Genomic DNA, 14,453 nt, shown 5'->3' on the forward strand with positions numbered 1-14,453 from the left:
TTCCATCCATGAAATGAAACACATATTACACTTTTAAGGGTGCCATGTGGTACTTTATGATGGCCTTATAAAGTAGAAATTATAAAAATTGATTAGATATAAAAATTAGCTTTTAAATGAGCCCGTAAACAGGTTTCTACGATATTTTATTGCCCCGCTAGTGACTAAGAAAAAGAAAAAAGAACACATGAGAGTTACCCATGCAGAAAAAAGTGATTTTCCTTGTTGTTCAAAGTGGGGGACTCTAAGTTTCCATTGTAGGATTTTCAACAATGTTAATTCCAGTAGTCTACTTTTCGTTTTGATCCGACACTTTTTTTTAGGGGGGGGGGGTCTCAGGCTTTTTTTAAAATTCCTGTAAATGTATTTTCAAAATAACATTTCAATATTAAGATTAATCGAAATAGTAAACACTATTCCTGAATCAGCTACAAATTACAATTTTTTCGCTAGACAGTTTCTTTTAAAACGCGTTTTTAATCTTTTGGTTTCTCTGGGCCCTTCACTTGGTTACAGCTGTCTTTGCAACCATGATAAGGCACGGTCAAGGCAGGAAGTGAGGTTAGTAGTTGGTCCGGTGTGGAGCCCCAACTAGACAGGGCTGTGTTTTATCTCTAATTATTAGGATTTTTGATGGACATTGTCCCAAGGAATACGGCAAAGACTATTTGGGAGCAGGCCATCAAATGTGGTAGTAAACTCTCCTAGACTTAGATGATGCACGTGGCTTGAGTGTCATAGATAAATATTTAGTGAAATCAATGGATTTTGAAAAGAACCTTCGAAGAATAGAAAGATAAATCTTCGAACTAAGAGTAGAATAACGGATGTAATGGTTATGGGAATGGTCAAGCACGGCTCTGAAAAGTGGGGGTTTCAAACATTGAAGAAGATATGTCAGATGTTTTCTAGAAGAATTGTCTAAGGTTTCCTGTGGGTACTTGTCTAACTGAACATATATCAAACAATAAACTCTATGACAAATAAGGTTTGAACCCACTCTTCGGGTTCTACTGTTTGCAAGGCCACGTTTTACCGTGAAGGGTGATAGATTGCAAAAAGCTGTGATTTTTGGCCATTCGTCTGAGACCGAAAAATCTGGTCGTCCCCGAATGATATGAGAAGAAGTCATAAGAAGGGTTTTAAAGGAAACTGAAGTATCACGGGAGGAGTAAAAAGTGAACCTTTGAACAGATTGGGGTTGAGGAGGAGCGTGTGCAGCCGTGTTGGTCTCAGGAAGGTTACCACCGCAATTTTTTGTGTGTCCTAGATACAAATCTTATCGAAATGAATCAATTTTTGGAAGTTTTCAAGGATCATTGTGTAAGAATAGTTTTAGAATAAATATTAAGAAGACTGAATCGCTTTGACTAGGAAAAACTAAGGATCAAGGGTGGTGTTAGATAGAAAGAACATGGACCGAGTGGAAAGTCTCACTTACCTGAGTAATACTCACTAACCTGGAAATGTCTTACCTGGAAGATGTTTTCTGGATAAAATTTCTAAAGATAGTCCTAGGTACTCTTTCGACAGACTGGTATATGAACAATAAGTTATAAGAAGAGTACGGTTTGCCCACTTTCTAGGGCTATTAAGGATGATAGGTTTCCAAAAATTATGCTCTTTGCATATCCATCTGGGGCAAAATGAAAAGCAGGACGTGCTTGAATTGGATGAGAAGAAGTAACAAACAAGGATTTTTAACTTCAAGGAAGGTAGTAAAAAAATTAAACTCGAACTTTGGTGAGGTGAATCAGGAGTAGTCCCCGAAGCCACGCCGCGCCGACATGCCGGCGGCGACTGCGTGATTTATTATCGGCGGCGGCGCACCGAGATTATTTTGGCGGCGCGCCGCCGATTTTAGACTGGTGGCGCGCCACGGCGCGCCGATTTTTCTGATTAAAAATAATATTAAAATTCCACTTCACCAAGCACGTTCAACCTCGATTTTAGTAAGGATTTTTAAATGGTTGGCTAAAAACATACAGGAACAACATGACTTACTTAACTTACTTACTTGTTGTGTTTATGTTAAACATCGCATTGTTCCTATAAAATCCCGTGTGTAGTCATTTCCTTCTTGTTAATTATTTGTGCTAATGTGTGTATAACTTTCAACGTTTGAAGTTCAAACATCTCCTGGTCATCAAATACATACGAAAAGGAAGTGAAAAAACAAAACAAATAACAGCATCAAAAAAACACTGTCTACATGTCACATACCATGGCTTAACAACACTAACTATTTTACATCAGTGGTTACATCACTTCAGTTACAACTGATGTAACAAAAGTAAGTTTGTTCGCTCTGCCTGGATCCAGTGATCTTTTTGCAGTCACTATCAGTCCTGTCGTGCTAAAAAGCCGTTTAGCTGGGGCACATGTGGCCGGTATAGCCAGAACTTGACGAGCGTAAACTGCCACTCGCGGGATCTGATGCTAGTATTGGACCTTGGGGTCCCACAGAATGCCGCAAATGGGCTTCTTCTTTGTATCTGCTGAAATAAGTTGTTTTATAAGGGAGAACAAACCTGCACCTTTACCATAGGGCTCCTGTGCCCTACACTACAGGAAGAACTAAACTTCACCTTTACCCTCTTTTCTTATCAACACGGAATAACCCTCCAAAATTCTTTTCTGAAAGAAGTGGTCAAGTTATAACGTTTCAAGTCAAAGTTTAAGGCTACTTAAACTTCAGTGTGCTATACTAACTGTGCAAAAAAATTTGATTGATTTCTATAGATATATTTCTATACTAGCTCTAGATAATCTACCAAGCGGGAAACTACCATAAATCAGCATCGATAAATAAATGAAACCCGAAACGAACAGATATTACAGTAAATAATCGAGTCAAACTCAAAACCAGCAGAAATTAACATGAGTTGGGCTCAAAACCCCTATGCCTTCCCAAGGCAGAGCATGATTTTCACTTTACTGAAAAAATATAAATGTTTTTACTTTTATAACTTTAATAAACAAATATTATTAACATTTTGATTACTAAATATCAGTAAATGTATATTAAACTGACAATGTATATTCATTTGTATTTTTTTCTGTAAAGTGCAAATTATGTTCTGGCCTTGGGAAAGGATAGGGGTTTTGAGCCCAACTTATGTTAATTTCGGCTCGTTTTGAGTTTGACGCGGTTATTTATTGTAATTTCTGTTTGTTTTGGGTTTCGTTTATTTATCGATGCTGATTTGTGGTAGTTTCACGCTTGGTAGATTATTTGATTTTAATTTTGCTCATTTTTTGTTTAATGGAGTTCTTTACTTTTCTTTGAAAAACTTACTTTGCGGAAACAGTTTTTTAATTAATTTCTGTTCGTTTTATATTGACATAGTTTTTTCAGGGAAAAAGAAAATAATTCTTTAAATCTTTTCGTTTTTTTAAGAATTTATAGTTCGGCCTGCTATTTGTAGGCTGGAAAATTTTTCAGCAACATTTAAAAACATAGACTCTTTTAAAAATCTGGACACAAATAGTAGTGTTTAATTTAGTATCATACCTCCTGTAATTGACATGAAATGGAAAACTTGATAACATTCGCAAAAAAATTTGTTTACTTTCTTTGATAGCTTGGATGCACTTACGCTATTTTGATTTGTTCAAATTTTAAGAGCAGAAGAAACTCCAAAAGTTGGAACATAATACCCTTAGTTGTTCTTGGAATACTGCTGAGATGCCTTATGGGGAATTAGCGTTAACACAGTGCATTTTGATTTAATCTAAAGGCAACATTTACTTTTTAAACATAAAGGAAAATGGGGGGATGGTGGTGGTAGGGGGATTAGTTTCTCTCCAAACATTTTTGAATATTAAAAAGTGCATCAGCTCTTTCTATTTTCAATCGAAGGAGCCCTTTTAGAAGTTCCTGCGACAACTCCTTCGATACGAAGTGCCCTGGTCTAAACAACAACAACAAAATGATACATTATACCCACATCGATTTCTACTAAAAAAAGATATAGCCTTCCCATCAGCTTCAATTATTAAAAAGGGCACTAGGTGTTTCGATTTCCAATCAAATGAGTCCTTTTTGAGTTCCTGTTACAAAACTCTCTATGAGCGCCATATATGCTCCCAGGGCATAAATTAAAACCCTTACCCTAAGGACTGTGAGGGGGGTTGCCATCCTCATAGACCTAATTTCCAGAACTTTCTACAATTTTGAACAAAATGGCTATCTCAAAATTTTGATGGATGTGTTTCGGGAAATGGTGGGCGTGGAAGGGGTGTTAGTTGCTTTTCAATCATTTTCGACTATTAAAAAGAGCACAAGCCACTCCAATCTCTAATTAAATGAGCCCTTTTCGAAGTTTCTACGACAACTTCTTCGATATGAAGTGCCCTGGTCTAAAGGAAAAAACAATAAATAATACATTGTTCCAACATCGTTCTTATATACCCCCAGGGCATAACTACAAAACCCTTGCCCTAAGGGTTGTGGGGGGAGTAACCTCCTCAAAAAACATATTTTCTCTTTGGAAATCAGTTACTCTGAACAAGATGGCTATCTTAAAATTTTGATTGGATGTGTTTGGGGAAATGGTGGGCATGGAAGGGGTGTTAGCTGCCTTCTAATCACTTTGGACTATTAAAAAGCGCACTACATATTCCAATTTCCAATTAAATGGGCCCTTTTTGAAGTTTTTACAACAACTCCTTTGATACGAATCTCCCTGGTATGGAAAAAAATAATACATTGTGCCAACATTGTTGTTAACCTAGGCAGCTTCATTGTGCTACCTATGATATCATCCTGAATTACCCAATGCTCTTTTATCTAATTCTTGTTATCCGAAAAAATCAGAAAGAAAAATTAACAGAATTTTAAAGTGGAAGGTAGAATTTTTGTTTCAAGAAAAATTTCTTCTTCTCCTTCCTACGAACCGATATACATGGCGAGCCCAAGATGAAAGTATTTATATTTAAGAAACAGGTTAGCCGGGATGACATTTGAAGCCCGGCGGTCGATTTCGATACCCAAAAAAGAGAGAAAGAAACAAAAAAACGGTGGTGTATTAGTGACGCCGCCGCCGATAGAATCAGCAGCGGCGTCAGCGCACTGATACAAGCTCGGTGGTGCGCCGCCATTTTTTTTTCGGGGTCTAATCAGGAGCCTACGCACCTCAGACCGCTTAATGCTGCGTTAAAGTACTAGCTAAAATGATGTAAGTGCTAGTGCCAGCTTACATGATGTAACGTTTCATCAAAGGAGTGACTTTTGCACAGATTTTGTGCAGTTACAAAAATGATAAATGTTGAAGTAGGCACATATGGAGGACGTTTATATTATTACATTATATAAACATACAATTTATGTAAATATGAAGAGATACTAATGATAGAATGATGAGAATTTTAGTAACTAACGTCAAATTATAAATAGGAGAGCACAAACCGTTTTTAATTTGCTAAAAAGAAACGTGTATTTTTTTTTAGCTTTTACATGCAATTTACTATGTAAGCTAATCAGTTGGTTTGTTAAACTGATTATCTTTGAGAATGAACAAAAACTCTAGAAAAGGCTTCTATTTGTAGAAAATATGATGAAAAGAGAGCAGATTAATTGTTGAACTAAGATCTAAATTCTACATTACATTTAAAGCTGACAAAACATGCATAGGCTACTACAAATTAAATTTCCTAACGCTAATTAACTGAGCATGTGGAAGAGAGCTCTAAACTTAGCTACTACTAATAAAGATCATGAAAACAAACAATGCTACGAAATGAAACTGATTTCCATGCCCTAGTGACTGCTGTCTGTTTTCTTCATTGAGTTTTCACCCTTTGTTTGCTGACATTACACACCCTATTGAAAAGGAACGGTTGAAACTAATTTTTTTTTTTAAATACTTGTTTTACGTATTGATTTTTGCTAAATAGTCTTGTTAACATCTTATCCTTGACTTTTTATTTTTCTCTTAAACAGAATATATTTTATTATTATTTCAATAGCCTCTGCAATATAAACGCACTGACAGCACTTTTAAATTAGACCTTTGATAAGATTAAATGAGATTTACATTACTGTTTGAATGTACGTACCTATAGACTTTCACGCTTGGTAAGTGAATCCAGCTCGTATTTTTTTCTCTTGTCACTGAATGCAACTTAAACAGGAACTTCCCCCTCCTCATTCCAAATGCAGCTTGGAAATTGCCTTTGTTGTCCTATGTCGTCCTATAATTTATTTTCCTATGTCGCTTTTTATAGGAGCCATTAAAAGAAACCTTTCTGTGAAAATTGATGAATACCAACTGATTTATTGCGGATCAACTTCCAATTGTCCACCAGTGAGTATCGGTAATTTATAGTTTACCCATATCCTTTTGCCCAGACACTATGAGAAGTTTAGGAGCGATAAAGACGACGTACGCTAGAACGGAATTATTTATGATGGGATTTATTTTGAATAATGTCAATATTAATAAATATGTTTAAAGATTCAAATTTAGCTAGTATGCTCATAACAAAGCGATATTGCCAGGGTGGAAAAATCTATGAAAACATTTAACCACCTGCAGTTAACCACCGTTCTCCCCATTAAATAGAATCAATAATGATTATAATTGTGATTAACATCTTAGAAAGAAGATGTTCTATTAGTCCCTGGATTGCCTATACCAACCATAATATCTGTTCTACAAATCACCCTAAAGAGATGAAAGACCATCCATGGTGGTCCCGTATGCCTCACTACATAGAAGAAATAGAAAAATTATGTTAGTGTGTTTCTAGCATTGCTTAAGGATGTTGATAGAAAGACTAGGCTATGCTTTGAATTGATGCCTTCTAAACTACACCTTTAATTTATTTTTAGATGCTGGAAGAAATCACTTGAGCTTGACCCTACCTGCTCCGTCTCATTGCGCAACCTGGCTTTAACTTATTTAAGTAAGGCCATTTTCTGCTCTGGAGCTAATGAAGTACCAGAGCTTTTTGAACTGTCTGTTACGACTGCTGTAAAAGCAGTTGAGGCTCAATCTGGTGTTCCTGAAAACTGGCTTACTCTTGGACTGGCTTCCTATTGGAAGGGTAAAATTTACAATTTGTTTTTCTGTTTCTACTTAAACATTATATCCATTTGCTACGTTTCTTATTGGTGTTAACAGTAATCAAACATATTATTAGAATAAAAGTAGTTGCAATCGACGCTACCTTTACAATAATTTTATTTTAAGCTGGATATGGTGTAGTTTAACACTCCTCTTGACAATGGACGTTTTAAGCAGTGTAATTTTCATATAGAAGTGCATTTAGCAGGGTATGTGGAGCGCACAGGGTGATCATTGCCGCAATTTTCTATTGCTTACTGTTTAATCCTATTTTTTCTTTCTTGCTTTATAAATATTTAGTGAACGAACAAATGTATGTGTGTGAACGAATACGAGCTGAACTTTTTTCCTTTGCAGAGCAACTTTTGAGTTCGAAGATTAAAATTACCCTTTACCCACCACAATTATTGTGATTTTATATTGAACTATCTAAGGCTTAACTATAAAAGTGAATTATTTAAGGAACTGTTATTATATTGTATTTACTAGATTTGCCGCTTGGCTTTTGTCGAGGTTTAAGATGACTGTTAATTATTCTTTTGAAAGAGTTACTAGATAAACTTTTAGGGATAACTTCCCCAGAAAGATCATTCCAAATTGAAGTGCAACATAGAATGAGTCTGTTCTTGAAGTACTCTGTTCACGGCTTGCCAACCTCAAGATAATTGGATCGAGCTATGTACATTCGTATCCATCTTGTTGGTTGGGCAATTGGGAACACAAAATCCTAGAAAAGTAGATGAATCTATGTACTTGTAGAATAGTTTATTATTGAATAATAATACGACAGTTTTCCTTGCTATGGCGCAATAGATGGAACTGTGGTTAAAACTCTTGGGACTGCGGTTAAAACCAGCCTGACGCAATGATTTCACCCTCAAGAAAAACAGCCCCTGAGATAATTATTGTCAAAAAACCGACGAACATATATTGGGCTGCGTTGGCCTTTGTTAGCTTTGGGCTGCTATGAGTTGTTAGTAATATTAGCAGAAGTAGAGATATTTTGTACGTCTGTGTTGGCATTGGAGGAAAAATGTTTGGTCTCAATCAATCTATCAATCATTTATTAACACTAAAAAGAAAAAAACAAGAAAAACAATTACAAACATAGGAAGGTTACTTGGCCCAAGAAGTCTGAAGATTTTTTGTTACTTACTTTATGAGTAAAGTTTGGAACACAAAAACATGTAGTCAAATTTTGTCGTAACTAAAATTTGTTACTTAAACGGTTATCAAGTAATGAGATCGACATCTTGAAAATGGATGAATATACGTCGTTACTAGAGTTACAAAAGTTACCCAAGAACCTAACTTTAATTTGTCTTTAAATGCTGACTTATTTAAAATCCAGACTCTTCCCTAAATAATTTATTGGCTTGGTCGGACATTTAGCCCCACACAATAAGACCCTATCTTTTATGATTATCTTAAACTAAATTCATTAACCCTTTAATTCAAGAAATAAAATAGAAATCGTACAAAATATTATAAAAAAAATAAAAAAGATTTTATAAGGAAATTTTGAATGATTTCAACAGGTTGTATCGTAGGTAAGGACGACACTAAGGTCCATAATAACTGACGAAAAAATATTTGAAAATTGGGAAAAGCAGAGAATTCACTGAGAGTTGCTTCCAGAAATACGTAACTTTCATCTGTCGGTCAGTGTCCTTCATCAAAAAGCCCCACAATTCTATTGATTTCTAATTAAATATTGATCATATTTGATTTCTATTTAATCGTTATATCATAAACCCTTTTAGTGTATAGCTCTTTTAGAAAGGACAAAGAATGAGGCACACGATTGTTTCTTTTTTGCTAGGAATTTTCTTCTTTTATTAGGTTTTATCTGGTATATGCCAAACTTCTTGCTGACTCTTTAATTTGTGTCTTTTAACAACTTTATTGTCGCTCTAGTTGAATAAGAATTTTGAAATCTGATGACATATATCTTTTTTTTTGGGGGGGGGGGGCTGAGATTAGGGCTCATTTCTGGGGACAAAAAAATGCGCTAGATTGGCTAAAAAACGGAGTGGTTCTGTTAAAGTAATGGGGCATCATGGAAAAACAACTATAACATCGTCATATTTCGGAAGAGAGAGGTGGGCCTTGAATCTAACCCCTCTCCCACCTCTCATGCTGTTGGAATGACTCCACCCCGTATCTTGTGTGGTAGTTTTTTATAGGTCTTAACTGTTGAAAAGGAGAGGGGAATATTAAAATCTATTTGTTTCAATTCTAGTCTAGACAGTGGGCCTCTTGAGAGGAAAATTTTGTACTCGGCTCTTCCCGTTAAAAAATGCGTTTAAAGCGTTGTATATTTTAAATTTTATTTTTTTGTTCTTGCACTAAAAGCACTAAAAGGGAGAACAAAGTTTCTCGTTTGACCTTGATATTTCCTCTAAAAACAGCGAAACTCGAAGTTCAAAGTCAGGTTGCTCAAAAGTACCCTTATCGAATTACGGCTATTTGGCCTTAAGGGACAAAAAGATAACAAATTTAGCTGGAATTTTATGTATGTGTTTCTTTGACATTGTATTTTCATCTTCACTTAAAATTTTAAAACTTTTTTTTCAGGAGATTTTGCGCTATCACAACATTCGTATATTAAAGCACTGGTTATTGAAGATCGATGTGTTGAGGCTTGGGTTGGTCTTGGCTCTCTTTACCTGAAATCTGGCAATTTGGTATTGGCTAATAAAATGTTTTCTGAGGCCCAGTCAAAAGATGCCACCTATTCACCAGCATGGACAGGCCAAGTAAAATTCATTGATTCCTTGGTTGTTTGTACCTGTTTCTTGTGTATTAGTACCACTGTAAATTTACCGCAGCATTAAGGCAGCTTAGGTCATAATGTGACAAACATTCCTCCATCACATTCTGTTTACAATTTTTGGTTTAGACACATCTGAAAAATTTAAATACTTAAGTTCTAGTTCTTTTATTCTCAGACCGTGCTTTAGTTCATGTTCTTATAATCTCAAACCAACATATTCCGTGATTTTACCGGTTTTGTACCATTTTGTGAGCTATTTAACAAATTCTATTTGAGATTACATTTTTTGTACACCCTGTGGCCTCATCCAAATCCCGCCAGCTTTTCTTTCAAGATTCGAATTCTGAGTGATTCACCGGTTTTCGATACATTTGAGGTTTAGAAAAAAATTTCCCAGCACATTTGGCTACGCAAAGATTGTACACTTATGCAATACAAAAATGGTGGTATGCTTTTACAAGCATGATTATCATTCTTGGCATTCTGTCATACGAATACTAAATTAAAAAAAAAATGGGGTGGTAGGTGAGTGTGGCACCCTCTCTGACATCTAGGAGAATCTTGGCTCAAACAGTTCGTAGCAAAAAACTGTATGGAAAGAGTCGTCAAGAGAAACTGAAACTCTTAAAATACGAAGTTTTGTTTACAACACACGCAGCAACAAAATCTCTTATTGTTGCTCATCCTAAACGTGCAAAACTTATTAATATCAAAGATTCTCAACAAAAGCTATTTCCCCACGCCCACCATTTCCCCAAACACATCCAATCCAAATTTGAGAAAGGCATTTTGTTCAACGTAGTTGAAAGGTCCGGAAATTATGTCTTTGAGGATAACACGCCCTCCACAGCCCCCAGGGCAAGGGTTGTACGTTATGCAGTGGGGGCATATAAGATTTTTGTAGAAAGCGTTGTCGTAGAAACTTCAAAATAGGGCTCATTCGATTGAAAACTGAAAGGGCTAGTGTTCTTTTCAATAGTCGAAAGTGATTGGATGGCAACTAACCCACCTCTCACGCCCACCATTTCCCCAAACACATTCAATCACAATTTTCAGATAGACATTTTGTTCAACGTAGTTGAAAATTCAGGAAATAAGGTCTTTGAGGATGACAACCCCCGACAACCCTCAGGGCAAGGGTTGTAAGTTATGCCCTGGGGGCATATAAGGGTTTTATAGAAAGCGTTGTCTTAGAAACTTCAAAAATGGCTTATTCGATTGGAAATGAAAAGTGCTAGTGCCCTTTTTAATAGTTGAAAGAGATTGGAGGGCAACTAACCCCCCTCTCATGCCTACCATTTCCCCAAACACACCCAATCAAAATTTTGAGATATCCATTTTATTCAAGGTAGTTGAAAGTTCTGTAAATTAAGTCTTTGAGGATGACAACCCCTTCCCCCCAAAGCCCTCAGGGCAAAGTTTGTAAGTTAAGACCTGCGGGCATATAAGGTTTTTATAGAAAGTGTTGTCGTTGAAACTTTAAAAAGGGCTCATTCGATTGGATATTGAAAGGGCTAGTGCCTTTTTTAATGGTCGACAGTGATTGGAGAGCAACTAACCCTCCTCGCACGCCCACCATTTCCCCGAACACATTCAAACAAAATTTCGAGATTGCCATTTTTTTCAAAATAGTTGAAAGGTCCGGAAATTATGTCTTTGTTGATAGCCCTCAGGACAAAAAGGACCCTCAGGACAAAAAGGGCTCATTCAATTGGGTATTGAGAGGGTTAGTGCCCTTATTAATAGTGAAAATCGACAGTATGACAACCCCCTACAGTCTTCAGAGCCTAGGTTGTAAATTATGCCCTGGGGGCATATAAGGTTTTTCTTGAGAAAGCGTTGTCGTAAAAACTTCAAAAACGGCTCATTCGATTGGAAATTGAGAGTGCTATTGCTCTTTTTAATAATCGAAAGTAATTGGAAGGAGAATCACCCCCCCCCCCCCCACCGCCCATCATTTTCCCAAACATTTCAAATCAGCATTTTGATTTAGCCATTTTGTTAAACTTAGTTGAAAGGTCTGGAAATCATGTCTTTGTATTCGTATTCGTATTCGTTTAATCAAATAGCTTTCGTAGCAAACAAAACTGAACGCTAAATTATGCTATTTTTTCAGTCATTTAAGAAAAAAAAATATATCACTTATTTAATACACTAATAAAATATGGTACGAAGGAATTTGCAAATCTGTTCGTTTGGCATTTGTAGTCTGTTCTGATGCCTGGTGAGTTTGGGGGTCGGTGCAGTTGGAGGAAGAATTGAGCGGTGTTTCTCGCTTGACATGAGTAATATCCCAAATCTCATTATCAAGTCGTGCCTTTGGGCAAAAAAAGTGGGCAAGCTTACAACCACAAGGGCATGCTCGTAACTCTCATACCTGGGTCCAAGAATTATTTTAGTAGCATGTTTTTGAACCTCTTCTAGTTCCTCTGACATGTAGGCAGCGTTTTGTGCTTGGGGACCTCAGACAGGACAACAATATCCAAGGATTGGCCTGATGTATGTCCTGTAAGCCAGTAAGAGCTGACGATCTGAGAAACCCAGCCTTCGCATACTCGTTAGACTTTGGATTGAGTAGTGTCCTTTGCGCATGATATTGTCTACATGCAGTTTAAACGAGCAATTGCTTGTAAAAGTCACGCCTAGTATTGTCGTGGACGAAACAGTTGGAAAGGGAACATCTGATATTGTAATATCTCGTTTGAGCGGGTTGAAGCGTAGAACATTCGATTTCTGCTCTTTCAGTTGCAGGCTATTAGATTTACACTGGTTAACGAAGTCCGAAAAAAGTGTTGTTTCAAACCATTGCTTTGCTACTACTTTTTCTACTGTGTATTTGAGAAGCGAAGACAAGTCGTCAATGAACTTGAAACGTTCCTCGAATTCTGCAAGGATTTTATTGATGACAGCAAGGAATAAAAGGACAACTAATTTCGTTCCTTTGGGACAGCCACAAGTAAGTTCGGTATACTCAGAGTGGATATCATCGGCAAATAACGGATATACCGATTGCCGTCGCCCTCGCAGAAAATCTCTCACTAATAACAGCAAGTTTTTTCCAGCTCCCATCTCTTTTAGATATGTTAGTGCAATGAGGTGCTCTATAAGGTCGAATGCTTTCCTGTAGTCTGCCAAAAGTAAATCGGTAACACTGTTTGGGCTGTCCAGCCACTCAACTATCAAATGGTACATCCGCACTAGGTATATTGCCCTTTTCGTAGATACGCGGAAGGCTGAAACGACTTTGTTTCTCAACTTGTTCCCCTCCGACACTTCTCCTACGGCATGGAGATTGCATCGTTTTTTGATCACTATTTTGATCTCTGAGTTTAGCCACGGCTTATCTGTTTCACAGACCAAGCGTATTTTGACAGGAAAGAATTCGCTGTATTTTTGTTGCAGAATCGAATATAGTGTCTCGACCTTTTCATCGATGTCAGGTATTGCACAGATTGCAACAAAATCGAAGTTCGCAATCTATCTGCCAAAGGCTTGGATGGAGCTTTCACTCAGTGGTCTGTACAGTATTCTCGTCTTTTTGGTTTAGGTATACGGTTTTTGTTCTTCGTCTTCCAGCATAAAATGTTGTGATCAGATTTTGCAAGTGGTCCTAAGGAAAATAGTGGTTCATAGTACGCTTCGAGATTTGTCAGTATGAGGTCCAGTATGCTTCCACTTTCATGAGTGGAAACATCGACCACTTGTTTAAGGTCCAATACACGTGAAATCCATTTTTTGTCGGTTACGTTGAAGTCTCCTGCTATGATAAGTGCTGGATTGCTGTACTGTTTCCGAAAATTGTCAACTTGATATCGTAGATACTTCACTAATTCTCGCCTATTACGTGCACTTTCTGGATAGTATATCGCTGCTATTATGATGCTTGAATAAGTCCTTGATAGCTCCTTTGGCTTGCACCAGAGCCAGATTGTCTCGTGGCACGAATCTGAGGGGATATCAAGTTTTTTGCATGGTAAATCTTCGCGGCAATAGATTCCTACGCCACCTCCACGTCGGCTGCCCTCTCTATCGTGCCTGGTATATAAAAAGTTCAAATATCCTTTGATTGCACCCGTTTTGGTTGTCATATCCCAACATTCAGTAATTACGGCTAATGGTGCTAAGTTTATGCGCAAGACAAGTTCTAATTCATCAACCTTTTTGGTTAGAGACCGGGCGTTGCAAAGAATCAGGTTTGGAAGATTTGTCTTGGCATTCAGCGTTACAGGTTTTAGTACGGGAGGGGAACTATTCGAGGGGAGATGATCCACAGGAATATCAGGAGAGTAAGATCTCAGGGTTGGCATAGGAGCTGAATATTCTGTAGTTACTACACGTGTCAAGTATCGGTTATCTCTTGGCCTTTTGATTCTATTGTTGTTCCGAATTATGGATATCACTGCAATACAGTGGCCACCACCCTGAAGTACTCAGTGCACTTTATGTGCTTGGTTTCTCTTACTTGCATGTTTCCCACGCCATCTCCGCTTTGCTTTAGGTTTGCGCTGAACGGATGTGACATCTTCGCTAAATTTGTATAGTTGGTATGCGATTAAACTTTTGATGATAGATGGCGCCAGCGGTCCAGAACTGAAACGCTTGCTTTT

General features: G+C 37.2%; 1 protein-coding gene across 2 annotated transcripts in view; it reads left to right on the plus strand.

The window, feature by feature from the left end:
- Window positions 1–14,453, plus strand: part of LOC148955426 (tetratricopeptide repeat protein 37-like) — a 105,454-nt gene that overhangs the window by 64,795 nt on the left and 26,206 nt on the right. For both annotated transcript variants that reach the window (XM_089108188.1, XM_089108187.1), the window contains exons 13-14: window positions 6,836–7,050; window positions 9,648–9,829. In XM_089108188.1, coding sequence (XP_088964314.1) covers window positions 6,836–7,050; window positions 9,648–9,829 — 397 coding nt within the window. The remainder of the gene's footprint in view (window positions 1–6,835; window positions 7,051–9,647; window positions 9,830–14,453) is intronic.

This window comes from Artemia sp. Qi Xiang Cuo, chromosome 2 (assembly GCF_049724085.1).
Source record: "Artemia sp. Qi Xiang Cuo chromosome 2, ASM4972408v1, whole genome shotgun sequence".
Taxonomy (NCBI): Eukaryota; Metazoa; Arthropoda; class Branchiopoda; order Anostraca; family Artemiidae; genus Artemia; species Artemia sp. Qi Xiang Cuo.